General features: G+C 36.2%; 1 protein-coding gene across 4 annotated transcripts in view; it reads right to left on the minus strand.

Moving 5' to 3' along the window:
* Positions 1-586: 586 nt before the first annotated feature.
* The window catches only part of RBMS1 (RNA binding motif single stranded interacting protein 1), a 142,539-nt gene continuing 116,702 nt past the window's right edge, over positions 587-26,423 (minus strand). For 3 of the 4 annotated variants that reach the window (XM_030454231.1, XM_030454234.1, XM_030454235.1), the window contains 10 exons: positions 23,490-23,647; positions 20,906-20,985; positions 12,280-12,395; positions 11,363-11,412; positions 11,176-11,269; positions 7,936-7,986; positions 5,707-5,817; positions 4,953-5,033; positions 3,680-3,764; positions 587-852 (listed from right to left, as the gene is read on the minus strand). In XM_030454231.1, the coding sequence (XP_030310091.1) occupies positions 3,687-3,764; positions 4,953-5,033; positions 5,707-5,817; positions 7,936-7,986; positions 11,176-11,269; positions 11,363-11,412; positions 12,280-12,395; positions 20,906-20,985; positions 23,490-23,647 (819 nt within the window). In that variant the 3' untranslated portion in view covers positions 587-852; positions 3,680-3,686. The remainder of the gene's footprint in view (positions 853-3,679; positions 3,765-4,952; positions 5,034-5,706; positions 5,818-7,935; positions 7,987-11,175; positions 11,270-11,362; positions 11,413-12,279; positions 12,396-20,905; positions 20,986-23,489; positions 23,648-26,423) is intronic. The other variant, XM_030454233.1, reaches the window with a different exon arrangement.

A 26,423-nucleotide genomic window follows, 5' to 3' on the forward strand; every position in this document is an offset into this window, starting at 1 on the left:
AAATTTCCCCAGTCAGAAAATGTGTTTCACACAAAACATTTTTTCCCCTCTTGCATTTCACTACCTTACATATTATGTGAAAAATCATTAAAAACACTTACTACACATTAAAAAAGCCAAATTTTCAGCAATTTTTATTGACTACCTTTAAAAGCCCTATGCTGCTGTTTTACAAGGCATAATAGACCAGCTCATTTGGTCAAAGCATTCTACACCATTAGTTTGGACTACTTACTGGAACAGCTACAGCATTGAAAGATTTAAGGCAAATTGGAATTTATAGAAAAGGAGAAGACACTTCACACTACATTAAAAGAAAAACAGAAAGCTAAAAGACCAGACACTATAACTGCAACACTGCACTAAAGCAACACTCACACACTGCAAGCACAGAACATCATCTTAGATGTTTTACTATTTTAAACTTCAGAAAACCCATTTCATACAATTAAAAAAAACAAAACCAAAACAAAACAAAAACAAAAAACAAAGAAACCCACAAAATAAAAATAAACCAAAACACAAATTCTGTCATGCACATGAGTAAGTCTTCATGGTCATCTGTGCATACCCAGAAATTTGAATATTTTTTTTTGCGTCATAACTCTTGATAAAAATTCTTTTTTACTAAAATAAACCTGTTCATGGGAACAGCTACTAGATGAATTTAAGGTTTTACTTATGCACCTTATAGAACTTATAGCAAAAATAGTTTTAGTTGATTTCATTATAAATAACATTTTCAAGAACCTGTGCAAAACTGTCAATAATTCCTAAAGCACAATTGATCAGTAAAATCCATGATTGTTTCAGCCTTTGCACCCTTCTCCAGGCCAGGTCAACACTGGACATCTGTAACACAGAAAGGTCAGAGCTAAAATAGAGTTACAATTGTATGGGATTTTTTTTCTGATGTCACTGTCCCTAAAACTAAGTAATTTCCTATTTTAGACTTCCTGTGAGAAGACTAAGTTAATCTGAGCACAAATTTGTGAAGTAACACAGTCAGCAGTACAGGTGCTCAGCCCTCCCTGGGATGAGGCTCAGGTTCAGGACACAGCCTGTACCCCATTTTCCCCCTGTCTCTAACACGTGTCCAGCATGCAGAGCTCCCACTGAGGAACTGAACCACTACATTCAAAGCTATTTTCTTCTTTGTTGTTTTGTTATTGTTATTTCCTTTTAATTGACCAAAAGTGGTTGAGAGTGTGAGCTTACTCCTGTGGCATCTCCAAGGCTTTTGATCACTGGAAAAGGAACACAATTTTCCTCCTATGCAGCCTCAGGGAAGATACCTACAACAGCTAATGTACCTCCATGATAGTTAAACCTTAACAGCTATTCAGAGCTCAGTAAAGTTGAGGAATATAGTTGAGTTTACTATATTGGTTTATATTGCCATATGGGATTTAAAAAATACCCAGCTAATGAAAAAGAGCCTAGACAATTTTAAAATTTCTCCAGGTGAGACAAAGTCCAGTATTTCAAGGTTTGTACAGTTATAGGTGTATATATAATTAAAATGTTGTTGTTTGTTCTTTTCCAAGTCCCTTGACTATTTTCACATATTAACTTCCTGAAAAGAAGCTATTAAGTTATTAAATGCAGCCATTAAAGGAAAGTCACTGTGCATTTCTGACTAATTGCATCTACTTGTGTGAGAGTCCAAGTTGTCATTTACCTCTTATTTATGGCAATATGTATGCTGACATTCCCAGAAGTGCCACATGTGCATTTAGTAAGAAGTTTCAAATTGACAGCAGTAATGAAACCACAGCAATTAAAAGACTGAAGTGCTCCCTGTATTTAGGGCAAGAAATAACTGTCAGCTCCCTCCCCTTCACCTGTCTGAAAAATGTCATGTACCAACATGTCCCAGGGACAGAAATACCAAATGCCATACTTTGAGGCTGAAATCAGCATATTAATATTAACCTTCCCATGTGTCCACTGCTGTACCCATTGTGACAGAGGTTTCACTGGCTTCTCCTGTGCATAAATACAGGTAATGATGTTTCTCTGAAGAATAAAAAACATGGAGGATTGGCTTACAGCAAATGGATGGAGCTGCTCCCAGAGCTCAGTACTCTACACAGAGTCATCCTTTAAAAATCTGTCTCGGATGGCATCTCATCCTTTCAGGAAACTAAACACTGAGCCTTCTGCTCAGCCTATGGGAAAGTTCCTGACAGGCTGGGAGAGGCAGGACAGAGAGAGGACATGTCTACTACAGTTCTCTGTTGGTAAGGCTTTACATGCCCACAGGGGAGACCTAAAGTTAAAAAAAACAAAAAAGCCCTTAACACCAGCCAATAGCCTTGGCATGGGAAACATGCAGGAGCCATGATTTAACACTAGGAGATGGGTATTGAAAGGAGCCCATGGCTTTCCTTTCTCCCTGCCTTGGAAGCAAATCAAGGATGTGGGCTTTCTCTAGACACTGGCATTTGGTCAGACTACAATAATAAACACAAGTCATATGCTGCACTATGCAGAATGTGCCATCTGTTGAATGTGTGAAGTTTCCCCATTGGTTTGTTTCTATCTTTACATTTTTAAACATAGAAGAAGCTGTTATGTCAATAATGAGGATGAGAGAAGTAATGTCAAATAACACAGCTGAACCTGCACTATCAAAGGTAATATGTCTGTACTGGAAGATTTCTCTCCATATTATAGGGAAAATATCACACAATTAGAAGTTCTTCACACATAACTGATTACGGTTTTGAAGTATCTAATAAATGCCATGAGAGCTGTAGAGAAACCCTTCTAAGACAGGCTTTAACACATTGTTGCAGCTGAACAGAATTTTTCAGTACGAGGTCTTACAAAATTTGATTAAAAATTACGTAGTCAAGTTGCCTAGTTTACAAAAAACTCAGAAAAAGATTGAGCTAAGGAATAACTAAATTCCAGAATTCTAAAATATGGAGGATGGAGAAGGGGATGACTAGCACAAACAATATTTTCAGGATGGCAATCTAAAGAAAGCAAAAATTTTGCATGGAAGGAGTACAGCTAAAGCTAATGACTGGTTAGTCAAGAAAGTTCATGCAAGCAAATCCAAAGGAAACCAGAGTAGGAAGTAAAACAACTCTGTAATTAGAGACACAATAAGATGTGGATTAAAAATTACATTTTAATTGAAAAAATTCTGGACCAAACTGCTTTTTTCTAGAATAAAGAATGAGCAGGGAAGTCTTCAGGAGAAAGTATCAGCAAGGATTAGTACCAGACCACCCCCTGTCTTTGGTCTGTAAGTCAGCTGCAAAGCTGCTTCCAAATCTTACATGTACACAGAACTAGAGGATATTATATTTATAAATACTTTCCTTTAGCATTGTGATTCTAGTATTTTTGCACTAATTCACTTCTATTCTTTTACACAGCATGCTGCCAAGATGGACAGCTTAAAATACAACATAATCCAGTAATGATATAAAGAAATTATTAAAACACTATTACTTATAATTCACTAACTCACTTCTGGAACCTGTGCTTCCTTTCCTGGCTTGTTATTCTCAAAAAGTTCAAATTAACTTTACTGCCTGTCCCCAGATATTATCAGTATTATATGATATTAAAAAAAACAAAACATTTCTAGATTGAATACTATAACTTATGCAATAAAATACTTTTAAATTCACATCTTTCATGTGACAGGATGAGCCCTTACCTCACAGTTACTTATTTTGCTGATATGTATATGGAGAATGGTCGCTGGACGTCTCTACTGTAACTTGTTGTTGACCACTGGCTTCCTGCAAATAAAGCAGAAGACAAGACATTAGACACAAAATCAGGCAGCATTACCTGCAATCTGTATTTCCATGTGACTCATGCAATTAACAGTCTTCAAATCTGAAGTCCTTCTGTCCTTCTACAGGTTCTCAGGTGGAGTATTCCAAATTAGAGGTTTTACCTTTGCATTGATTTACCTTTCAGCAAACACAGAAATAAAATGATCTTGCAAACTTTGTAAGTTCCTCAGCTGCTTAGATGATAATTAAAAAAAAATAAGCTTTTGACATTGTAGAAATAAATGCAGAGGGAGAAAAATACTGCTAGTGTATTTTCTATGTGCAAATTCAAGAGCATTCTGCCCCTCTCCTTTTGAGGGACTGCAATTGTACATGTACAAGCAACATTGCTTTGACTGCCACCATGTTTTTACCACTAGGCAACAGAAAGAACTGTAGTTGGGACTTTGCACACAGACCACCAGAAACCATGGAATTAATTCAGCTGATATTGCTGTGGCAGACAATGCAATCGACCCACATGGGCAGATGCATAAACTGAAGCAAACAAGTTCTGCAGTTTCTGGACCCACAGACTTCAAAATGAAACACTTTTTCTTAAAGGCTCTAGAAGAGACTTTTTAGCCCTCATTGTAAATACAAGAGCTCCAGCACACCTTGCCTAGCTCCTCTGTTAAAGAAGTATTGATCTATAAGAGGGTATAAGGTAAGTCAAAATAGTAGACAAACTACTGACTGCTGTCTACCACTTAGTCATACTCTTCAACTGGATTTGCAGAGAGGTTTAGTAGGCAAATAGGCACAGAATTCAGACATGTCAGAGTAAAATTGGGATTCCTTGCAAAAATTTACAATTATGATCTGCTGGCAGAGAATTTTGGTCATTGGAAAACTAAATGAAAGACCAAAACTATAATAGTTTCTATTGGAAGTAAGGTTTCACAAAACACAAAGATAGTCTGCACTACAAAAATAAGGAAGATTGTTCCAAGTACTGCTACAAGTACAGGTCATTCTTTGTTGCTATACTAGTTACATTTGTTGTAAATTATGACACTTCACAGCTTTAAAATACATTGTATTCACAGTACATTCACAGTTACAGTGTTAGACTTTAAACAGTGGTTTTAAAAACTCTAGTATCATATGCATGTCTCCTATCTCTGGTCCTTTATAAAACATACTGACCTCAACAGGAACCGTTGCTGTCTGGACATGTGTATACTGGGGTATGTAGGCTCCTTGCATAGCTGTTGTGGCTGGCATGTACTAGAAAGAAAAAGATCACATTAAACTAAATTAAAGCCCAATGTAAATTTAAGAGTATTCAAAATACCTGTCATGATATTGTCTAATAGATATTGACTGTATCCCTAAAACAATGTATGTTACAGGAAGATTTTTCTGTCAGAAATCAATAGACTTCTCAGAAAAGTGATACCTGTTCTAAGAAAATTCAAATTTAGACTTCAAAGACTAAAGAACTTTTCCTTCTGTGTTAATCCCAACAATCTTTTTTTTTTTTTTTTTTTTTTTTTTTTTAAATTCTATATGCTCAGAAAAGAAGCTTTTTTCTGTTAAGAAGCTTGCCTTAATGTCTTCTTTTGGTTTAGTTTCTGTCCCACACTTTAGTACTCTCTTCAACTCTGATCTCCTAAAGACTACGACCAACTACTGTTTCTTTTTCAGAACAATTTTTAAGTTACCTCCTGGTTTCCTGTCATTTGCTTTGATCTATTTTATTTACTCATTTCTGATCAGCAAACAGACTGAATAAAAGCTGCAGAATATGATTCTAAAATGGAGGCATTTCTTAATATTTTATTGGATTAAAAATTACTTGAAGAATTACTTTTTTCCCTCTTGCAAGCTCCACATGCATACTGTGATCCACATACAGCATTTTCTACTTGTGTTTTATTTGTATTAAATTGCTACATACTGTTCCAGTACTGCCTAATGAAAGATGACTCATCTGCTGTGTCAGAGGGCTTATCATTGATGCAGGCTGTAGTGACATGGTGTGGTCCATGGAGGGAGTCAGTACAGCACCCTATTAAAACAGAGAAAGAAGGAAATGGTTGCAGCAACATTCAGATTTTAATTACATTTTTGATTTAAAGGTCTGAGTATGGGCTGTCCTTCTGAGGGGATATACCACAAGAACTCTCCTTGACCCCAGGCATTGACTCAGGAAGCAGGTCTGGGGCACTCTGAATATTCTGCTCCAGCAGATGCATTTTGTGCAATTGGCCATAGGCTAAGAACTGCATTGACTTCCTATTGAACACGTGACTGACATGCAATGCACTTCAGATACCTACTGAAAACACTTTGTAAGATATGAGTTCAAACAGATGCTAATTTTAAAGTAAAAATCTGCACACATTAACAGGCAGAGAGTGCCCCAGCTTATGCTTTGGAATTTCAGGCTTTAGGTAAAAACTTTTACCTCATCTTCAGGAATGGAGGCCTCGGAGGAACATTTGTGTTAGGGGCATTCTACCTGTCACATGTGATGTTCATACAAGACAGAACTGCCCTACTTAATGTCTGGTTTCATTAGCACACACATTTTACAAGAGCGGGCAAGCAATGCAGTGTAAAAGACTCATTGCCTGAATACTAGCTACTGTGATGACCTATCACTCCTCTACCATTTTGTTAACTTCATAAAAAGTTTATGTCACATTTTTAAAGAGCTGAGATTGCTAAATATAGAGGGCACACTGATGAGATTTTCAGAGTTATCTGAAATGGAGGGTTATAAAAAAATTTCATTTTTCATGTTCTACAAAAATACATTTCCAAATACTTCATGACTTATACTTGCAGAATTGTTGAATAAAATGGATGGAGGCTCAAAACTAACAGAAATAATTACAGAGTAGTGAAAGCCAAGATTTTGAATCAATAACTAATCCATAAAAAACAAAAGGAAAAGAAAAAACCTACAAATATAGTTAGAAAAGTAACTACATGATTGGTGTAGATGAAACAAGCCACAGGCACATCAAACACTAGAAGAATCTCCTGTCTGTAGGCTGCAAGTTTCTCTGCAAAGCAAATGAGCAAGAGAGCGCCAATCTTTACACAGGCCGAAACTGAATTTAAGTCAGGAATCTAGATATTGCATCCATTAAATTTTATGTATATCCTATACTTGTGAAAATAATATATCTGACAGTACTCTAATGTATTGGTTTGCGTGTTTCACACCATAAGTTGCAAGGTGTTTTTTTAATGAAAATGTATTGATAGAGGGAAAAGTTAAAATCTGTTATGTGTGTTTAACATCAAAAATCACAAATGCAATAATTAATTGTGTGAGAGGGTGCTCACAGGTTCGGTATCACCTTATCCAAATGGAGAATAAGAAAATGTTATGCTAAGAAAATTTACATTTTATAATCTGCATGGAGAGATCAATTAAAGTCAACACAGTATCCTTTCTATATCTGTAAATGAACTTGTTTGTTAACCGCAGGGGTGCATGTTTTAAAGCACCTGTTATTATTTGTACTGTTCATCTCAAGAAACCTAGTAAGTCTCAGATATAATGGTACTGAACTGGCAAATGACATAGACAAGAAGCAAAATTTCATGGAAGAATATAGATTAGAATATCTGACAGTGTGGTGCAGATGCCACAGCCAAAAGGGTAGGGAGGCTGGCATTACAAATGAGCAGTGAAATCAGAACAAGCTTTGCAGGTCTTCTCTAGGGAGCGCCCGTAATGCTACATTTATAACTTTACACCCACCCGTCTTCCACAAATTATCCAGTCTCAACTATTCTAGACCCATTCTAAAACCTTGGATCTTCAATTACAGCTTCTAATAGGAAAAAAGTATGTAAAACATTCACATTTGCAAAGTGCTTCCCAGTTAAATATATTAAAAAGAAAAAAGAATAAATAAGAAAGCTTCCTCAGGCTGCTGACTCGGTAACTCAAATCACCTCACAACCCTAAAGGCTACTTTGTTTTTTTTCCTAATAAAATGAGCCCTCAGTTCAGGTTACTGTATTTGTTTCTCTTCATTTTTATCTATGATTTAACTGTGATGATTGTCAAAATTTGGAAATAACATTGACGTATTTCCTATTGTTTAAAGTGTGTAAAGCATTTATACAATCATTAGCACAACAAGGAAGATGTATAAAAACTTACTGGGTGCTGCATTATGTATGGCTGAGGCTGCATCCAAGAGGGACTCTGAACCTAGAAGAAAATCAGTATTTTTCACTTAAGCCATTATCTTCCCAAATACTCCAACTGGGATACAGTAGTAATTTAATAAATTGGTTAACAAGCCCTCTCCCTTATTTATCTACTTTTTAATGCAATTAGTCACTTGCTGGAGCAACACTGATTTTTACGAAAAGAGTAGTTATTGTACCTGTAAATCAGAAACAAAATTTGGAGGCCATAAACCACATACATCTTTCAGAACATACTATACTTTTGTTGCAGGCCTCAGAAACTTTATCAAGTGAACTGAAAGAGTTCAAACAGATGCATGAGAGATTCCTGGAGTGTTGAAAATGGAGGGACCTTCTGTCTTTGAAATTCCTTTGGGAAAATAATTGTGATCTTGGAAGGTATAGAATCATTTGCCTTCTTGGCCTGAACAAAATAAAATAATATAGTGGATTTTTCACAACAGAAAAAGAAACCTGGAATTCTGATGGAATCTTATTCCCAGAACAAGAAGATTAGGAGAACTGTTCTTCTCCAAGACACTATGGTAGGTTATTCACAAAGCACAGAAAAAGGTTTTGACGAGCATTTCTGTTCTTGCAGCTCACATGTTTTCTCTCAAAAAATACTAAACAAATACTTAAATCAAGGCAGGATAACAAACTTTTCATGACAATGTAAACTAAAGAGATTAAAAGGTAAATTAATTGGTGATTTGATTATCTTGTTTAACAAGACTTAGCTACAACAGCTGTTTGAAAAAGAGTGTTGTAAGAAATATTAAAGGTAAGAATAGAAATGTTTCCTTTCCACCTCCTATAAGTGTGCAGGATAAGGTAGGATTTTGATCTGTGCCACACATACAGAATCAACTCACCACTGCTGCCAGATGTTTAAAGCCCCTTAAACACCTCTACCATCATTCCCAGAGTCCTGTGAACAGGACAGGTAGACAGACAGTCTTGAAAAACATCCAGGAGAACTATTTTCTGCAAGATGGAATTATTTCTTCCCTCCTTTTGGTACTGGCTTTCAAATCAGAGTAATTTTTTTTCCTTTTTCAATCAGAAAAAGAGCAAAACAGGAGCTCAAAAATGAACAGCACTTACACTCCCCCTTTCCTCAGGCAAAATATTAATGACAAAAATACTGGTAGAGCCTGAGTAAAGCTTTGGTTAATCTACTCGTACTGTGACAGTAACGGGCTTAGTACTGTCATTTGAGAATACAGGAGCTGCAGCAACAAACACTAGCCAAAACTTCATTAAATTTGTTTACCTGTAATAAGAAAAATCTAGGAACAGGTTATACCATGCATCAAAGAAAAAAATAAATAAATCATGCTCTTGTGATATGTTCTGTTGCAGAGATGACAGAACACTGCATGTTTCAGTGAGAAAGGATCAGTAATGAAGATGTGACTAATGTTCAAATTGTGAAACTCTGCTGGCCAAGAACCTTCTTCCTCACCAGTACAGAACAGGCAAATTTAATTTTCAGCTCCTGTTACTGTGGCACTTTAAGCATAATGATGTTTATAACTCCATTCACAATAACTTAAGCTCTGTGCCATGCATATTTAAATACTGGTAACACTTCCAGAAACATACAGTATTGTGGCCTATCTCAATAAGGCTAGAAAAGTGATATGATATTCATAAGTATGTTTCCATGCCAACTTCCAACATTTACTTGGATTCTAAATATCTGAGAGTCTTATAAAGATAAATAATTTATATTTTAATAAGGAACAGCAACTAGTTCTACTGGAATATTTTTTCTAGGTCGGAACTTACTGTAATTTTTGAGGTACTGCTGTACAAAGCCAAATGGGTCAATATACTGAAAAATACAGTACTAGTTATGTCTGCTGAGAGCAAACAGTGTGTTGCATAAGCCATCTCTGAAATTAATATAATATTAATCCAGCTGCCCTTTACCCCAGAGAACACCATTTTACCTTTTACATAAAGCTTTGCTTGCATAAGAAAGTATTAGACCTCCAAACTAATATTAGACATTTCTTCCTCATTCTTCTCACCTGGAAGGGGAGGGTATGTAGAAATTTCTGCAAATGGCCCCTAGTGCCTCTGTGAGCCTCTATGTGCCTTCTGCATAGCCTTCTGTATTCATTTTAGTCAACAGTAAGATCACAAACTCGGCACATCTCTCTCACTAAAAAGCAAACTGCCTCTTGTCCTTTTCCTGAACTTACAGAATTAAGAATTTTTTATATTTAATTAGTTTTGGTTATGAACTGAATGACCAGTGTTTACTTCATCTGTATTAAATCATAAAATGTCAAAATAGCTGATCATTTAGCTTAGGCTGGGATAATTGGCAGTCTCAGATAGTAATTACAGAGCATATATCTGAGACTGCCATACCAGCTGCATTAAATGCAAATTGCTTGTAAACTGAAATGTATAATGCCCTAAAATTGAGCATTCTTAAGAGATTTACATCAAAATACAAAAACTGATTTAATACAATTTCTTAGGTTGAACTGCTTGACAATATCCCTTCGCAGGGACTCAGGATGGCATCTATCAAAATTATTTTCCAGGGAGCTTTGGATTTGGCTCAGAAGAAAAAAAATGTGCATGATTAGTGTTTTAATTTATTGTTCAAAATGAAGTTACTTTTGTGTTAGAAACACAGTTTTAGACTATTAAATGCTTTGCTTCTGATAGGGAAACAGTGAATTTGAATGAATTTGAACCCTGAATTCTTTTTCAAATTTCCTTCTGTAATGTCAAGCAAGTTTTTGCTTTTTTTTTCTTTCACTGAAACAACCTGGAGAGAAGTTCAAAAAGCATGGAGAAATGTCTTTGAAATATACTTTAACTAAATAAAAAACATTTTTAAATAAAGAATAATTATTTTAAAAACTTGTTGTTGACATAAAAGAACTTGACCAAGAGAAGAAGAAAAAATCATACATAAAAAATGCAGGAGTAGCTACAAAACAGCCATCAACACAAGTTATAGACTGTGTTTCACAAGACACCTGGTATCTTATTAAATTGCTGTGCTTCCTGAAACAAACCCACCTAGTTTTAAAGGCCTTCATTTTCATGCTGTACAGTATGAAGAGGCCATTAAATTAAAATGAAGCATAACTGGAAAACTCATAAAACCAGATGTAGCAACTGATAAATGATTGTAAGCTGTGATAACCATTTCAGCTACAAAGTTCTAAATACAGACCTGGTATGTAGAAACTGGAGAGGCAATATATGGAGTAATGGATGTCTGAGTGATCATTCTGTTTGCTGTAATACTGTAGGGTGATGGATAAAAGCTAGAAAAAGCAGAAATATTTATTAAGTTCCAGTTCTTTGCATTTTTCATAATGCAAAGTTGGTTTTTCTTACTGTGCCATTGCTTAACATACCCATTTTGTAAAGCAGCTGTGGTTGGATCATACGTAAGTGTCATTCCAGCCTTTAAAAGAAAAAAAGTGGAAAGAAAGAGTTGATGGATTTTATTTTGATTGTAAATTATTTTTTCATTGTTTCTTGTGTTTTATTATTTTTGTAAAATTTGTACTGAAATAATTTCTTACTATAACTTAGGGAAAGGTTAATTGATGGAAGTAATTATATAGCAAAGAGTCAGTAGTATTTATTGGCTATGAATGCAGGCATCCAAGTTCCCAGCATGAGGAACAAAATGCTATCTGTGAAATACCTGGCTTAGAGAACATGTGTGTGTTTGAGAGGCAGAGCATGAAGCTGACTGTTTGGGCGTTGCCTGCCATATATTAACTACAAGAATGAATGAGGAGTGCTGTATTTCAGAAGACACATTTGAATTCTCTTGTCTCACATAAATGAGCTGTCTAGGCTTGCTAACCACAGTAAGCCCATGAAACTATTATCATGAACACTGAAGAGTAAAAACAGCTGTGACCAAAAAAAATTAATGATGAACTGCATTGGTATACCATTTTAATCTTATGAAAGTGATGTGCATTTCAATGGTGCATAAATCAAAGAATTATTTATTACAAGTAAATAAAGTTACGCTTTAGGTAGTTTTATAATACCAGAAGTATCTAAGCCATATTCGTGACCAAGCTGAAGGAGTTTTAATTGTTCACTTTAATGAGGTAAGATTTAGTGTTTCATATTGTGCCTTTTTTCTTCTTAAGAAAAAGAGACTTAAGTGTACTATATGTTGCAGACTATCAGTTAGGAGTTGCTTGCACATTTTAATATGCCAAAGAACCAAACCAAGAAATCTCAATGCCTATCATTTTCTATGTATTCATTATTGTACACCCAACTAAAGCTTGAAGAAAGGACTTACAAGTCTCACCTCGCCTTCCCTGTGCCATGCTCTCCCATTTTGTATATATTTATTCTGATTCTGTCTCTTTTTCTGTCCTCCATCAGCAAACTTGCACAATAAAGGTTCTGCAGGAACTGAGAAGGAGAAAGGATATTAGTTGAAGTTCACATACAGGTGTTCAGTGCTCCAAATGAGGCACGATTTTTAACTTATATGTCAAATGTAAGGGTTAAGTAACACAGACCCATAGCACAGCATCAATGAGTGTTCTGCATAGCACCAAGATAGCTGCCACACACCAAGACAGCATCTGGAATGCCTTATAGCTTTGATTTTAAACTACTGCTCTAAAACTTCCTGGAAAGAAACATGGTCTGTATATCCTGAGTATGTGTCAGCTTGTGTAGGAATGAATGAAAATTGCCATTTGAATTCTAAGCTTTGCCTCTTAGGAGGTACATCTAAGGTCTGGCCAAAGGCCTTTAATAGTCTCCTCACCACTTGGAGGTTTCAGTAATGTCCCACAACTTAACCTGGTCTGCTTATCCAGAACAGCCAGAAGAGCTGGCACAGTACCCCCACATTAACCAGCAGAGTAGAGTGGGTACCTTTATCACCTGACACCTTGCACTGTAAAAAATGCCACAACTATCCATTTCCCTTTTATCTCTGCTATATAAAGAGCACACAATGCAACCAGAAACTCTTCAAGATTTTTCTTTGTACTTTTTTTTTCCATACTCTCATGAAATGGTATCGCTATACTATTTAATTTTTTTTTTTTCATAACATAATCCTGACCAAGACTTAAGTCAAAACTGAAACAATGAAGAAAGGTTTGCATAGCATTATTCCCCTAGCTTAAACTGCAACAGTTTCCAAGTACCTATGGCTGAAGCACAGCTCTGCTCCACCACACCCTCCCTAATCACAGGGTGGAAGGGCTGTTGTGACTTGGATGTGAACACTCTCTGCCAGTAATTCCTGACACATGAGCTGTCTAGGCCTTGCCATAACACTCCTCCAGTATTTCTCTGTTTAGCAACACCTTCATGAGACATGGCTGGATATGAAAACATACAAGTTTCAAAACACAGAGTAAACACATAGGGTGGAAGGACCACCTGCAAAAACAACCTAAATAAAATCTTAGCCTATCTGTATGATGCAAAAAAATCTATTAGGATAGCCATGGCAAATGCTGATGTGCCCTTCACTCTGTCTGCATTTACAAAACATGACTGGTACTGAAAACTTCATACACTTATAAACTGACAAAGAGTTTGAATTTGAAAACATTGGCACAAAATTAACACGAATGGCCAAATCATCTCAGGCTTTGATGGTATAGCTACAATATGAGCTCTGGTTCTACCAGGAAAACAGCCACTCTCTGCATGATACATCTTCTCACAGCATTTTCTATAAATGATGGATGGACTAAGAGACAGAACTGACATGTGGTTCCCTGTCTCATTTCCAAAACTGACCACAAATCCATAGACTTCTATCTCTCCTACCTGTGTTCTCATCATCATCAGTCACATAACTTCAGTATCAGAGTCTGGTGTCAGTACTAAACATGACAAGTAAATTAATTTTAAATGCATTATCTTACAGAAAATGGTAATTAAAGTACTATAAACATAAAATAAACCAGGGAAAGGCTAGGCAAATTACACTTCTGTTGTTGTGTAAAAAGTGTTAGAGACCTGTGGACAGTGGAGCAAACGCACAAGTTATAAAAGAAACGCTGATGTAGGAGACAGAAATGAGGTAATTGTCTTTAAAATCTTGCATTTCTGAGGGGATTTTTTGCTTTCCCAGAACTGACTTTTGCTTTGGGCTCTTCTATCATGAGAAACAACTTCAGTTTTCCATATCTGGGGCTAAAAGGTACTTTTATCCAAATGCTGATGGATAATTTGATACTGCTTTAGAAAAGCTAGATCCCAATAACCTTGGTCATATCATGGAGCATTTTATTCCACATACAGTTCTGTTGACATCTCAGAAGATGTTAGTCAATATGAGGAAAATTGTCAGGTTCTAGTTTGAAGTTATTTTGACTCTGATTTTAAGCAGTGAGGAAAAAAGAAGTCATCAGAAAGGGAGAGCTGATACCAAAAACTGAAGTTAACTGCATTAATAAAAAAGGCTCTTCCCCAAGTTGAGTATCCCTGGCTACTTATAAATTATTTCAGTATTGTGGCAAGTATGCGTGACTTCCAAAACATACACTATACATTTTTGGATTAAGTCAAAAGAAACTGGAATAAGAATGGCTCATTAAGACATAAGAAAATACCTAAAGGCTTCTAGTCCTGTGATTCTGTATTGTAGCACCCATAGGTAGCAAATACTTTATTTAAAGCTGCATTATACATTTATTAAAAATCTCCATAATGAACTTTTCTGAAAGTGTGTTTGTGCTTAAAACTCTCACCACTGTCTCAAGATAAAGATAATTTTTCTTAAATAAAAAGTTAGTCAACCCGTCCAGCTGTTTAAATAAAACACTCATAAAAATCTATTTTAAGAATAAGATTGTTAGTAGAAAACTGGAAACGCAGCTAAATATAAATGATCAAACATCTTCTGTGGTGCATTGAAAACACTCTCCTGATAAATTTAAAGAGGAAGAAGAAAGAGAACAAGAATTTTCCATATGTATTGGATTTTACATATATCATATCCAAAACCTGCAGCAATGACAAAAGAAAAATATTAAAAGGCATTAAGTGTGATTTGCTATAAGCTATTGCTGAACACAGATCTGGTCATGGAAACCCCTGTTTTTCTGACCTTCCAGCATCTCTTGCTTCTCACTGTGTTTATAAATGAAGCCAAGTGAAAGCTCTAACTCCCATAAAAAAATAATTAAGTAGACCATCTATCTAATAACACCAACTGCTGTTGAGAAGACTCTATAGCATTTGCCTTCCCTAATTCCTATCCAAGATCTGAGTGGTGATAGTGGGAACTGCTGCAATTGAAAGCCTAACTGCAATTTTTGGCTGCTCTCCCATAATTGTGACCTGAGTAGTACTGTGTTCATGGCTTCAGGAACACAGTGACCAATGGTCATCAAAGAGAAGGTCATGAGAAAGAGATAAGCCTTTATGGGAGCCAAGTATGATCTATTGATCCCTCTCTCCCACTGAAGAATGAACACAGCCCTTACTCTCTTCAAAATTAAATCTGAAATGTATTCTTTCAGCTTACATTTTCTCCTATTTTTCATAAATAAATAAGATATTCTCCCTCTTGCACATTCAATCATGTACACAACAGATTTATAGAGAAATAAAAAACTCCAGCAAGTCCTACAGACCAGTCAAGCAATCTTTTTTGTGGTCCAGGAAGGAAGGGAGAGTCATTTTTATTGTTCAATCGTTGGGAAGTGTGCAGGCCCAGTGATGAAGGGGATCATTAATCATTCAGTAGCTCTTCCATACATACAAGACAGAGAGGCATAGTATAAATATTCAGAGTTGCATGCACAGCTAAGAGATAGCTGATATAAAAGGCTACAATTTACAGTGGATTTATGCTTCTGCAGCTAGGGCACCATGTTTAAAATGCCCACTCTGCTGACACTTAATGAAAACTAACACTCTGGATAGTCTGTACATTGGAATTCAGTCTTTGTTCAGTGTTTACCCAGATACATATCAGGTTATACTATAAATGTAAAAAACCCCTGATGTTCTTCTGTTGGACTGTATGTTTACATCCTCGACTTTACATGGCCAATTTTAGCAAATTTTCAATACTAATACTGGTATTATAATACTAATTAAGATATTAAAAAATACAGGAAAGTAGTTAAAAGCCACCATTCTTTTAGTAGTGTCTCTTTTTTTTTAATTGGCATCCCTGCCCATGCAGGAGGGTTAGAACCAGATGAACATTGAGGTCCCTTCCAACCAAAACCAGTATGTGATATGATTCCATGATAATCAGCTTTCAATTAAACTGCATGTTTTTGTGAATTTCATTGCTTAATTTCTAGTGACAAAGCATATGGGACCAATGAACTATGACACTAAAGCATCACCTTAATGATAGAGCAATCCTGTATTACTAGAAACTTTTGCCAAAAGCTGTGAGAATTGAAAAAAAGTTGTGCAACCCCAAGATGTCAGTAACTTTATGTTTGAAGAGAAACAAAACATATACTTTTCACCATCCTAATCTTCACATAAACAAGGCACCCTGGGTCACATTTCTTTAATAATTCACACAGGGCTTAATAATCTGTCACAGGAGTATATTTTCAGTAGTATTTTTCTGTTATATTCCAATATTGCTTTTCAAAGATAAACATTAATTACAAACTATGAGAATTAGAGCAGTAGCACCTTCTAATCTTGATCTAAGAGGTAAAATCTTGGTTTCTCTGCCTTCTGCATAACAATCAGCACTGTGACCTCTTGATACCCTTTTAGCAGTGGTTTTCAGAATGCAGTTCATGGATTATTTCTAAAGGATCTGTGAAAGAGAACTAAGAAATATGAGTTTATGGTCTTAAGTTCACTATATAGGCATCTGCAGTGCTGGATACTTTGCAAAGTTAAGCAAATAGAAAAAGCTCGAAAATTACTGCCACAAGATAACTACTTCAAGGCTCCGTTTCCACTGCTCTCCCTCATTAGAAAGATTAACAAGATCAGAACCATTTCAAACAGCAGTGTCTACCACACCTGGTGGACCACTTCATGGTGACTGTACATTACAGTCAGAAGCAGAGGCAGGAGCAGGGCTTTCACAGCTGTCTTCAGTTTCCTCCTTGAAACAGCATCTGAGTGACCAGTGCCTTTACCCTAAGTGGGAAGAGGCTGTTGACTCATGGATAACCTATGACTTTTGGGTCATCACCATAATGTGCCATTCCCGAAGCAAAAATGGTACGGGCTGCTCAGCAAAAATGCTTTCTACCTTACACCCATTAAAAGTAATCACCTAGGTTATTTTTCTGTAGCAGAAGGATTGAGTAAACCATAAAGCTCATACAACAGGCATAAAACTTTTGTAACTTTTAAACTTCTTTACTTTTCATTTTAAATGTGAGAGAAACAAATACAATCAGATTTACCTTATGTATGCTACAGCACAACTGCTTTATGTAATTATTTATGTAATTCTAATTCAGCCTCACACTGCTGTGATAGGGAGATGTCTTTCATGATTTTACCCAGCAGATGATTTCTACAATTGTTATTGGTGCAGCAAAAGAGAAAAAGACTTCAAATATTAAGTATTATCTTCTGGAAAGGGAGGCTAAGTGTGCTGCTCTATCCTCACTACTCATTTTCTGTTTCCTGGCTCCTTGTACTGTTCTAGTCTGTTTCCTTCAGTTCACGTCATGAAGTCCACATTTCACAGGAGAACAGAAAAGCTTGAAAGATCACATTATTTGCTGAAAAGTATTCTTAAACGAGAAAAGTAGAACTAAATGAAAAAGTTATTTCAAGATGATAGCAATCATGCAATAAATACAAAGAAAGAAAAAAATGAAGTCTGCAGAGAAATGATTCTATGAAAGTAATAGTCCATAAACCAGAACAAACTATTCCAATAACTTCCATAACAAAAGTACAAACCCCAACTAGAACAAATAGTGACACTAATGCACTTGTCTCTAAAGTTTTAAGAATATACAAACTTGCACTGCTTTTGAAATTGCTCTCAAAGCAAATCTCCCTTCTTCCTGATTTAAGACAAACAAGGACATACTTAATATGGCCTATATTTCATTAAGCTAATATGGAACAGGGTCATAAAGCCCCAATAGCATGTTACAACTAGGTTCAGCTTGCTCAGCATCCTCAATGCCCAGTTACTCATTCAACTCTACAGTTGACACTTTTGTGATCACCCTGTTCTATCCATGTCCCTCTCAGATTCACAGAGGTTCTTTGGATCTGTCTTAGGCTCCAGAGGTTTTACCAATGCTTCCCATAACTATGCAGAAGCCATTCTCCCATTTAAAACCAAACTTAGTTAAAATAACAAAGCTGCATTATAAGCATGTTTTTGTTGAACAGATGTTCTTCCTCCCACACCTATTTCATTACAGGCCTCTCTATTCTACCCTCCTCAACCTGATAACAGTGTTTTTATAGCCAGCTCCCTTTGGTGTTTTTAGCTAAGTTTCTAGGACACAGGACACAGTGTTTGAATTTAAACATAGTTCCAGTTCTATGACTTTTATTTTGCCTGTATTTGAACTTGCTCCTCTATAACCCTGAAGGATGCTTATCTACTTCGAAACATTTTCCCAACCTTTGTTTGTCCAAGAGCTTTTCCACTAAGCCACTTTTCTCTGTTCAAGTAGTTCAAGACCACAGCTACCCCATGACTATTCCCCAATTCTTGTCAGACAGACTGCAGCATGTTATTATACATACGCCATATCCTCTAATAAGATTGCAATTACTGGAAACATGCTATGTGGTGAGAAACTCCAGAAGAATTTGAACTCTATGAAAACCTTTCCAAGAAGGTATACAACTTTACAGGGCCAGCATGGAGAAGTAGAGTTGGGATTGCACACTACACAACAAAATTGAGAGCCCTTAGTAAACAAGGTTCTCACAAGTCCCTTACACACTCACTTATCTGTTGCATTTTTCAGCATCATGGAGGGTCAGACTCAGCTCACCTAAATGACTCCCAGCCATTTAGAATTACCCGTTTCCAAATGGCTCATCTAGACAGTCTTTGCAACCACCAGGACAGCTGACATCAGTCAGCTCTGGAGGTGTGTGCTTCTGCACCTGTTTTAGACAGAGAACCTAGAAAACTACTCTGCCAAGTTAGCATTACAGGTTAGGAGCAGCTTATATGGATTGCATCTTGAGATCCCTCTTTAGTTTCCACTTTCTAACAGTCACTGGTTCTGTGCATATTTTTTGTCCCTAATTAATCACATTTTTCTGGTGTTTTCCTCCATATTGCAGAAATTTTTGTCACAATTCTGTGCAGCAACCTGTTATTTCTACCAGGTTAAAGCTGACCATGAAAAGGTGCAACTTCAGCTTCAGCAATGGGCCACCAGAGACAGAGCATGATTAGCAATGACACGCTTGACAGCTCAACAAGATAACACGAATGAAAATAAAAATGAGCACTAATAAGATGAGCACTAAATGAGCACTAAAAAAGCACTAATAAGAGGTTCTGTTACAGGCTTTTTACTGGCACCAGTTGAATAGAAACTCCTATATGCTAATTTGAACTCTTGGTTTCTCCCTACTTTTTATGCTTAATTACATCCAAGCCATATCAGCACTATAAAACTAATCACAGAGGGTGGATTGGAGCACAGTCTGCACCCAGAGAAAATCATTCCATGATCTCCTTGCCCCTAAAGGGATTTTCCATCTCATAAAATACAGATCACTAAATATATGAAATAGAAAACTAAATGTTATAGGCTCTATGTAAAACAAAGTTTTAACTAAATACTCTAGGCAATCAATCACAATGCAAAGAGTTTGCAAAAGCCAAGCCAAGGAAGTCAAAACCCTGTGTTAGATCCATGTCAATGAAGGGAGTGGTTTCCTGTGCTCTGAAGCAGCTTTCCATCCCTACCGCAGCACAGACTGCCTCAAACTGGAGTAATCTTTCAGGGATGAGGCATGTATGTAGTTCAACTGAACAAGCTATATTTTTCTCTGCCTGCTGAGGACTGCTTTCCTCTTCCTCAGCGTCAAGCAAGGTCTGGCTACATTTCACCAAAGGTGCCTTCAGCAAACACATCAGCAATGTTTTTGTAAAACTCCCACTTGTGATTCTCACTAACATGGTTTCTGAAAGTTGCCTGGAATTACAGGCATGTATTATATCCTCCTTTACTGTCCTCTTTTCTTTCTATTTCAATCTGCTGCTTTGACATTTTTTTTCCTCACTTTTAAGTTTCCTCACTTTTGTATATTTTGTCTTGTAAACTATGCTGACAATGCAGGCAGACTGCTGAGAAACTTAGTGTGACAAAATTGCACTATGTGGGTTCTCTGTCTTTTGCCTTGCACAATAGTTCTAGAAGTAGCTTGCTTCATTAACCTCCTTCCATCTTACTGAAGGACCTCAAAGCCTACATTGACTCGAGAGTCACTACCCCCCCTTATGAATGAAAATGCCTGGCATTAAGGCACTGCTGGCTTTTAGGCACACATTAAGGCACAATCTAGATATTTCTTATAATATTTTTTTTTAATTACTTTGAAAAGAGTCACCAACAGATGGCAAAAGTAGTCAATTTTTTGCTTCTTTAAAAAAAAAAAATGTCCACAATCAGCCAGATTCTGTTCTGATACACACACAACACATACTTGTCTCCTGATTTCAACTAGGATTATGTGGGATGTAAATTTGCTCATAGCTGGCTTAAGGCATCTTAGCTGCTTGTCTATCTGCTAGGAGAAAACACTTCTAGGTGCCTCGAAAAGGTTTACAGTAGAAAAGTAATATAGTGTGTTCCAAGTGAGCAAGTATTACAGTCACCCAACAAGACACAGTTTAATTTTAATAAGCCTGCCCCTGATTTAGAAGCCAGATGAAACAATCAGCATAACAGGCTTCCATTATGTAAGCAGTAACCCATTCATACATCTTGTTAGAAATACATGCAACATACCAGAAACTCCTGCTGGTGTTTTTATGAATTTTCCATTGAAATGAGCAATCACTGCTTCACATTTTTCTGTTGACTCCATTCTAAGAAAATAGAAAAGAATTTACATAAATTAAACATTCATCTGGATTCCCATGTTTGTAACTTTTTAAAGCATATTTCTTGCTTTTTCTCACTTCACTTTTGTGGCTTGCTTTCCCATGTGTGAGCAACAGAATGAATGTTTTCTAAGAACACACAACTTCAGAAAAGTAAAACTAAGCTCAGTTAACATTTTGTGCACTCTGAGGCCAAAGTCAGTGCCAAACTGCAAATACAAACCCCTTATTTAGAAATCAGGCAGACAATAACTTCGACAACTACAGAACAAAGTATCTCTGCTGCATTGAAGGAAGCAAAGACTGACCCAGTCCTTCACAACTGACTTCTTACTGTGCATGATACATATAACAAAGGTTAATGGTATTTTTGATACAGGACTCTGAAGTGTCTGTACAGCTTAAGAGTAATAAACTCAAATGTAAACACGCCTGAGCCAAACTGCCTTTGCAGTTTTTATCTCATACCTATCATCCCAACTACAGAACGTATCTATCTCATTTAATTGTACCCAAGTTAACTTCAAAACAGGAGCCAGTAAAAGAATGGATGTGATGGCTATTGAGAATTCATCCAGCATCCTGAACAGGTTTGTGCACTTTACAACAGGCTTGTTGTAAAACTAGATTTAGCAGACTACTAGGGAGGTAGTGCCAGTCTGGGAGTGGCTTCATAGGTTGCAGCCACATCCTTACATCAGTGTAGATGTGTTGGTCCTAACTGACACCTTGGACTAAGTTGCAACAGAAGACTAAGACATGAAAGTATACCAAAATTCATATTACAAGATTATGCAGCTCGGCAGGATGATATTTGGATATTGTTGAACAAATATTTTCTTTTTCTTTGTTCATTATTTCAGTAATTCAGACCCACAAAAAAGGCCAATGGCCATAGCAGCAAACAAGCAGTACTAAAAATTACCAAGTCTCAGCATCTTTTAAATTCTGATAGCTTTTCTGGACAAGCTCACAAAATACAGTCACAAACAACAAGCAAAACCATAAAAAAACCTAGTGTGAACAAGAAGTTTTCTTCACGGTTTCAAAAATATCTTCTAGGGAACTTTCAGAAGTTCTGGATTGCTGGATCTGCATCAAAGAAACCTATCTTTTTTTTGTCTCACATGAAACGAACAATATAATTTAGTTTCAGACTCAAGTCTGGACTTGATAAAATACATTACCCCTTTTATTAACCTAGTAAAATGTTCCCCAAAGCAAGAAATTTAAATATTCATTTGATTTCTACATGTTTCTTGGACAATTTTAACTTTAACTAGGATTTATCCAAAAAATGTTCCAATGTCTACCTTGCAGAAGGGGAGAAATTCAGATTAGATATGACAGCAACATCTTATTATTTAAATTATGTATAACATAAGTGAATAAAAAAAATTGTATGAAAATAACCACATTTATGCATCTACATATAAAACTGAATGTATAATATAAAATATACTGAGAAAATACTTATTTTAAAACTAATCTCTCTTAATTTCTTCAATACAAGCCAGTTTTTGGATACATGTAAGACTTTTGGAGTTTTTGCATACAATTCTAAAACTCTTCTCTCTTCATTAGAATAAAAGCACTCCTAAAATACCACTTGTTCAAGGTAGAGTTGGGTAAGCAAGTTTGTTTAAAGCATGACAATTTTTGATGGCAGAAATCTCTTATCTAAAGCCTCTGAATTTTGATTGCCATACTACCAGTACGGTATTGCCTGTTTAAAGCAGGATTTAATGAGTAATACAAAAATATCAGAAAGGCAGAGAAAAGACACTGATGAAGAGACTTAGATCAAATAACTGAATTAACTAGAGAAAAAGTAGACTTGCATGGGCAGAATATTTGTGAAGTATCTACTAATTGATGGAAAATATTTGTTCTTGTTGAGTTGGGAGAGATATTTGACCAAGCTGTCAAATATTTTAAGGTGAGATTTACCATTAGTGAATAAAAATATTTTCTTTCCCGGATGACAACACACTAATGAGCCAGCAAATGCAAAGGGTTGACATTCAAAGGGCAATGATGAGTAGATTTTCTCAGGGGAACTAATCAAGACAAAGAAAGGGAAAAAAAATAAAAGGAGGCAGGAGGGGGTCTCCTGTTCTCCCTTATGGTTTCCTTTCTCCAGTTCAAGTCTCAAATGACACACTCTGTGAAGCACTATGTATCTCTTCTTATTGGCTTAAGGATAGAGAAAAGCAGAAGCACAGAGAAGAAGTGGCAGATAGGGAACTTTTATTCTAGAGAGTTGTTCAGTAAGAGCAATAGATTCAGGTTTAGCCATCTGAGATCAGAAGCAGCCATACTTGCTTTACCAGAGAAAGAACTGACAAAATCCTGACATCTCCATGTAGGTCTCTCCTTTCTTTAAAAAACTTAACAATTTTCAGTAATATCTGACTCTTCTTATTATTCCTGCCTAGTTAATTAAAAAAGGGAAAAAGTTGTCAGCATGGCCAGTGCCACCGAAGTACCTTGCAAAGCCAACACCACGGCTTGTCCCACTTGAGTCCCGCAGTATTCTTGTAGAAATAACCTGCCCAAATGGTTTAAGCATGTTCTCCAGCTCCTGCTCATCCATTGAAAGCGGCAAATTGGAAATGTACAAGTTAGTTGGATCTTGTTCTTGTTGCTGAAAGAGAATTAAAAACAAATGTTATTGTTGTTGCCACCGGAAAGATGTTTTGAATATAAAATATAACAACAGTTACATATAACTGCTGGTACAGATCTTTATTTCTCAGGCCCCTTTCTGGAAACTGCTCTTCCCTAGTATTAGTGACCTCCATCTTCTGTCACTGTATACAGCATTCCTGAGAAAAGTTACCCTCCTCCTATTACTGCTGACAAGGACATTTTTAAGTAGAGATAAAGGTGAATAATTGACCAGTTTATAGTCGGTATTACAACTTCATGTTTCAGATTTTTCTGAAAGAAAAAAAAAAAGCAAAAACAAGATAAAGGAGACAAGTTAGCAGAAAAGGAAATACAAGACTGGTGGGACAGAGCTAAAAAAAGCCAGGTGCAAATTAAAAAGATAAAAGATTGGAATGATCATTTGAAAATAATAGGGGCAAAAAAGGTGAAAATGTATTTAAGAGTATGTACATTGCCAAACTATTACAAGAATAAGCTCATACACACAGGAGTGGGACATTGTCTTCCTCTCCCAGATGTGAATGTTTCCGAGTTCTCATTGATTTTTTATATTATGCATTGAAAATACAAGTCTTCCAAAATCTTTCTCTAGAAACAGACAAAATTACAGAGGAGGGCAGCCAGGAGATGAATGATTAAAGAAGAGACAAATGTTGACATCTTAGTCATTCCCCTCAGCTTAGGCTATCTACTTTGTGTGATCTTTGTATGTACCACAAAAATTTGTCTCAATCAAAGAAGCATTTTTATTGAAATTCATCACTTCCAGTGTTTGTCTTCAGATTCTCCAGATGTGGTTAGGAAGCATCTCTCATACTGCTAATGGTTGGTCATGCTCCATCATGACACACATTCTTAACCTATACAGTTCTATATGACTTGGCCCTTATAGTTGTGCAAAGCCTTGATACTATCATAGTGGCCTCTGTATAGACCTAAGGCTCTGCAGTATATTCAGTGATACTCAGTACCATGTGTTTGGCACTGGAGATGGTATGATCTGAAACAACTAAAATTTTGATGGCTTAGCCCTAAGCCCTCTTACATTTTGCACAAAAGGGTTAACTAACATACAGGGAAGTTTGAATCAAATCAGAAAAAAAATCAGGAAAAAAAGCAAAGTCCACTTTGCTACTGGAATTAAGGCACTTAAAATGATTATAGCTCTATGGGTAGTGATACCTTCTTATGCAGACTAGGCACCAATTTTTCCTTAAGCTGCCTTTAAATTAAAAATATTTCAGTATTCTCAGTAGCATAGTGCATAATTTAATAATTTTCTATCCTGGATATCACCTCTCAGTTGGGGTTGATTTACCCAAGGACAAAATAAAGAAAAGGTGTCAGGGCTAGGGGTGAGAGGTCATGTTTTCTGGGCAAAGGAATGAGTTTTCAAGTTCCAAAAATGTAATGAAAATTAAAAATGGGGAAGCTAATTCTATGCTTATAGACCTTCACTGTTTACATTTTTACTCTGAGTCTCACATAGAGTTAGAAGGGGACATTTTCTGTGAGGGATTTTTAAGAAATTTCAGCACCAAAGGACTTAAAAAAGGGAACATTGCATCTTCCTGATCTGCACTCTATGCCCCTGATATAACTGTAATTCCTAGCTATACTGAAATCCCACAAACTTTTTCAAGTACCCAAGTGTTGACCTCATCAGTCCCTTTACAGTGCACTATAAATGGCATTTGACTGCTATTTATGTTTTTCCTTCTGTTATCAAGCAAGAGTACCTCCCCTCACTAAATAGTAATGGATCCCTACAGTACACCTACAAGTTTGTGATTTAAATTCTCAGAATATCTGACTTCTCTTTCATATTAGGAAAATCAACAGGAAGAGAAGATAAGAAAACAGATTCACAGAGAGGACAGATCTGACATTAATGTTAATATTAATATCTGTGCAGTGTTCAATCATGAGGGAAAACCTGTGTTACAGTTGTTACATCTCTGACACACAGTTCAAATTTCCTGAGGTAGAAATGTAAGCTTTCATATTTTTAAAATTAGTTTGTTACTCAGACTGCATAAGCCAATTTTGTTTTGCACCTTGAGATACTCAGGCTTTTTTCCTTCCTTAATGAGCACTACTAGAAAAAGCTTTATAGGAGGTTTCAGCCACAGGCATCACAAAATTGCACTTGTAGCTAGAGCATAATTTCCTAAAACTCCAAAGAGTATTTGATAGAAAAAATTTTACATTTTCTATTTTTTAATATAAACTGTAAAATATACTGCACACAAATATCCTAAAACTTTCCTAAATCACCTAAAAACAATATACAAACTGGAAAATCAGACCCTTTGCATATTTTCATCTAATTTGCGAATGGGTTTTTTCTATAATAACAGGAAGTCTGGGTTGCATTATAAAAATATTCTCGTAAAAAAGCCTAACAAAAATTGGAAAGATAAAAAAGGCCTCATTTTGTTCACCCTAATAAAAATGGAATTTATATGCAAAAAAGAAATGTTTACATTCAGAATTACCTAATAGGGAAAGACATTCAGTCAACTGCAGATTGTCAGAGCAATCTGGTTTATTTGTGTAACCGGGGAAATCACATTCCCCTTCTCTCCAGGAATCCTATTCCTGCCCATGGGGTTACCACACTTTTGCATTACACAAGCAATATATCTGGGATGAGAGATCACGCATCTTCCTTGCCAAAAGGGACACAAAGGTCTACTGTGATTCCCTGTACCACCTGAAAATCTTCCTCCATTTATGCTGGAAAGCTT

Source organism: Calypte anna, chromosome 7 (genome assembly GCF_003957555.1).
Source record: "Calypte anna isolate BGI_N300 chromosome 7, bCalAnn1_v1.p, whole genome shotgun sequence".
Lineage (NCBI taxonomy): Eukaryota > Metazoa > Chordata > Aves > Apodiformes > Trochilidae > Calypte > Calypte anna.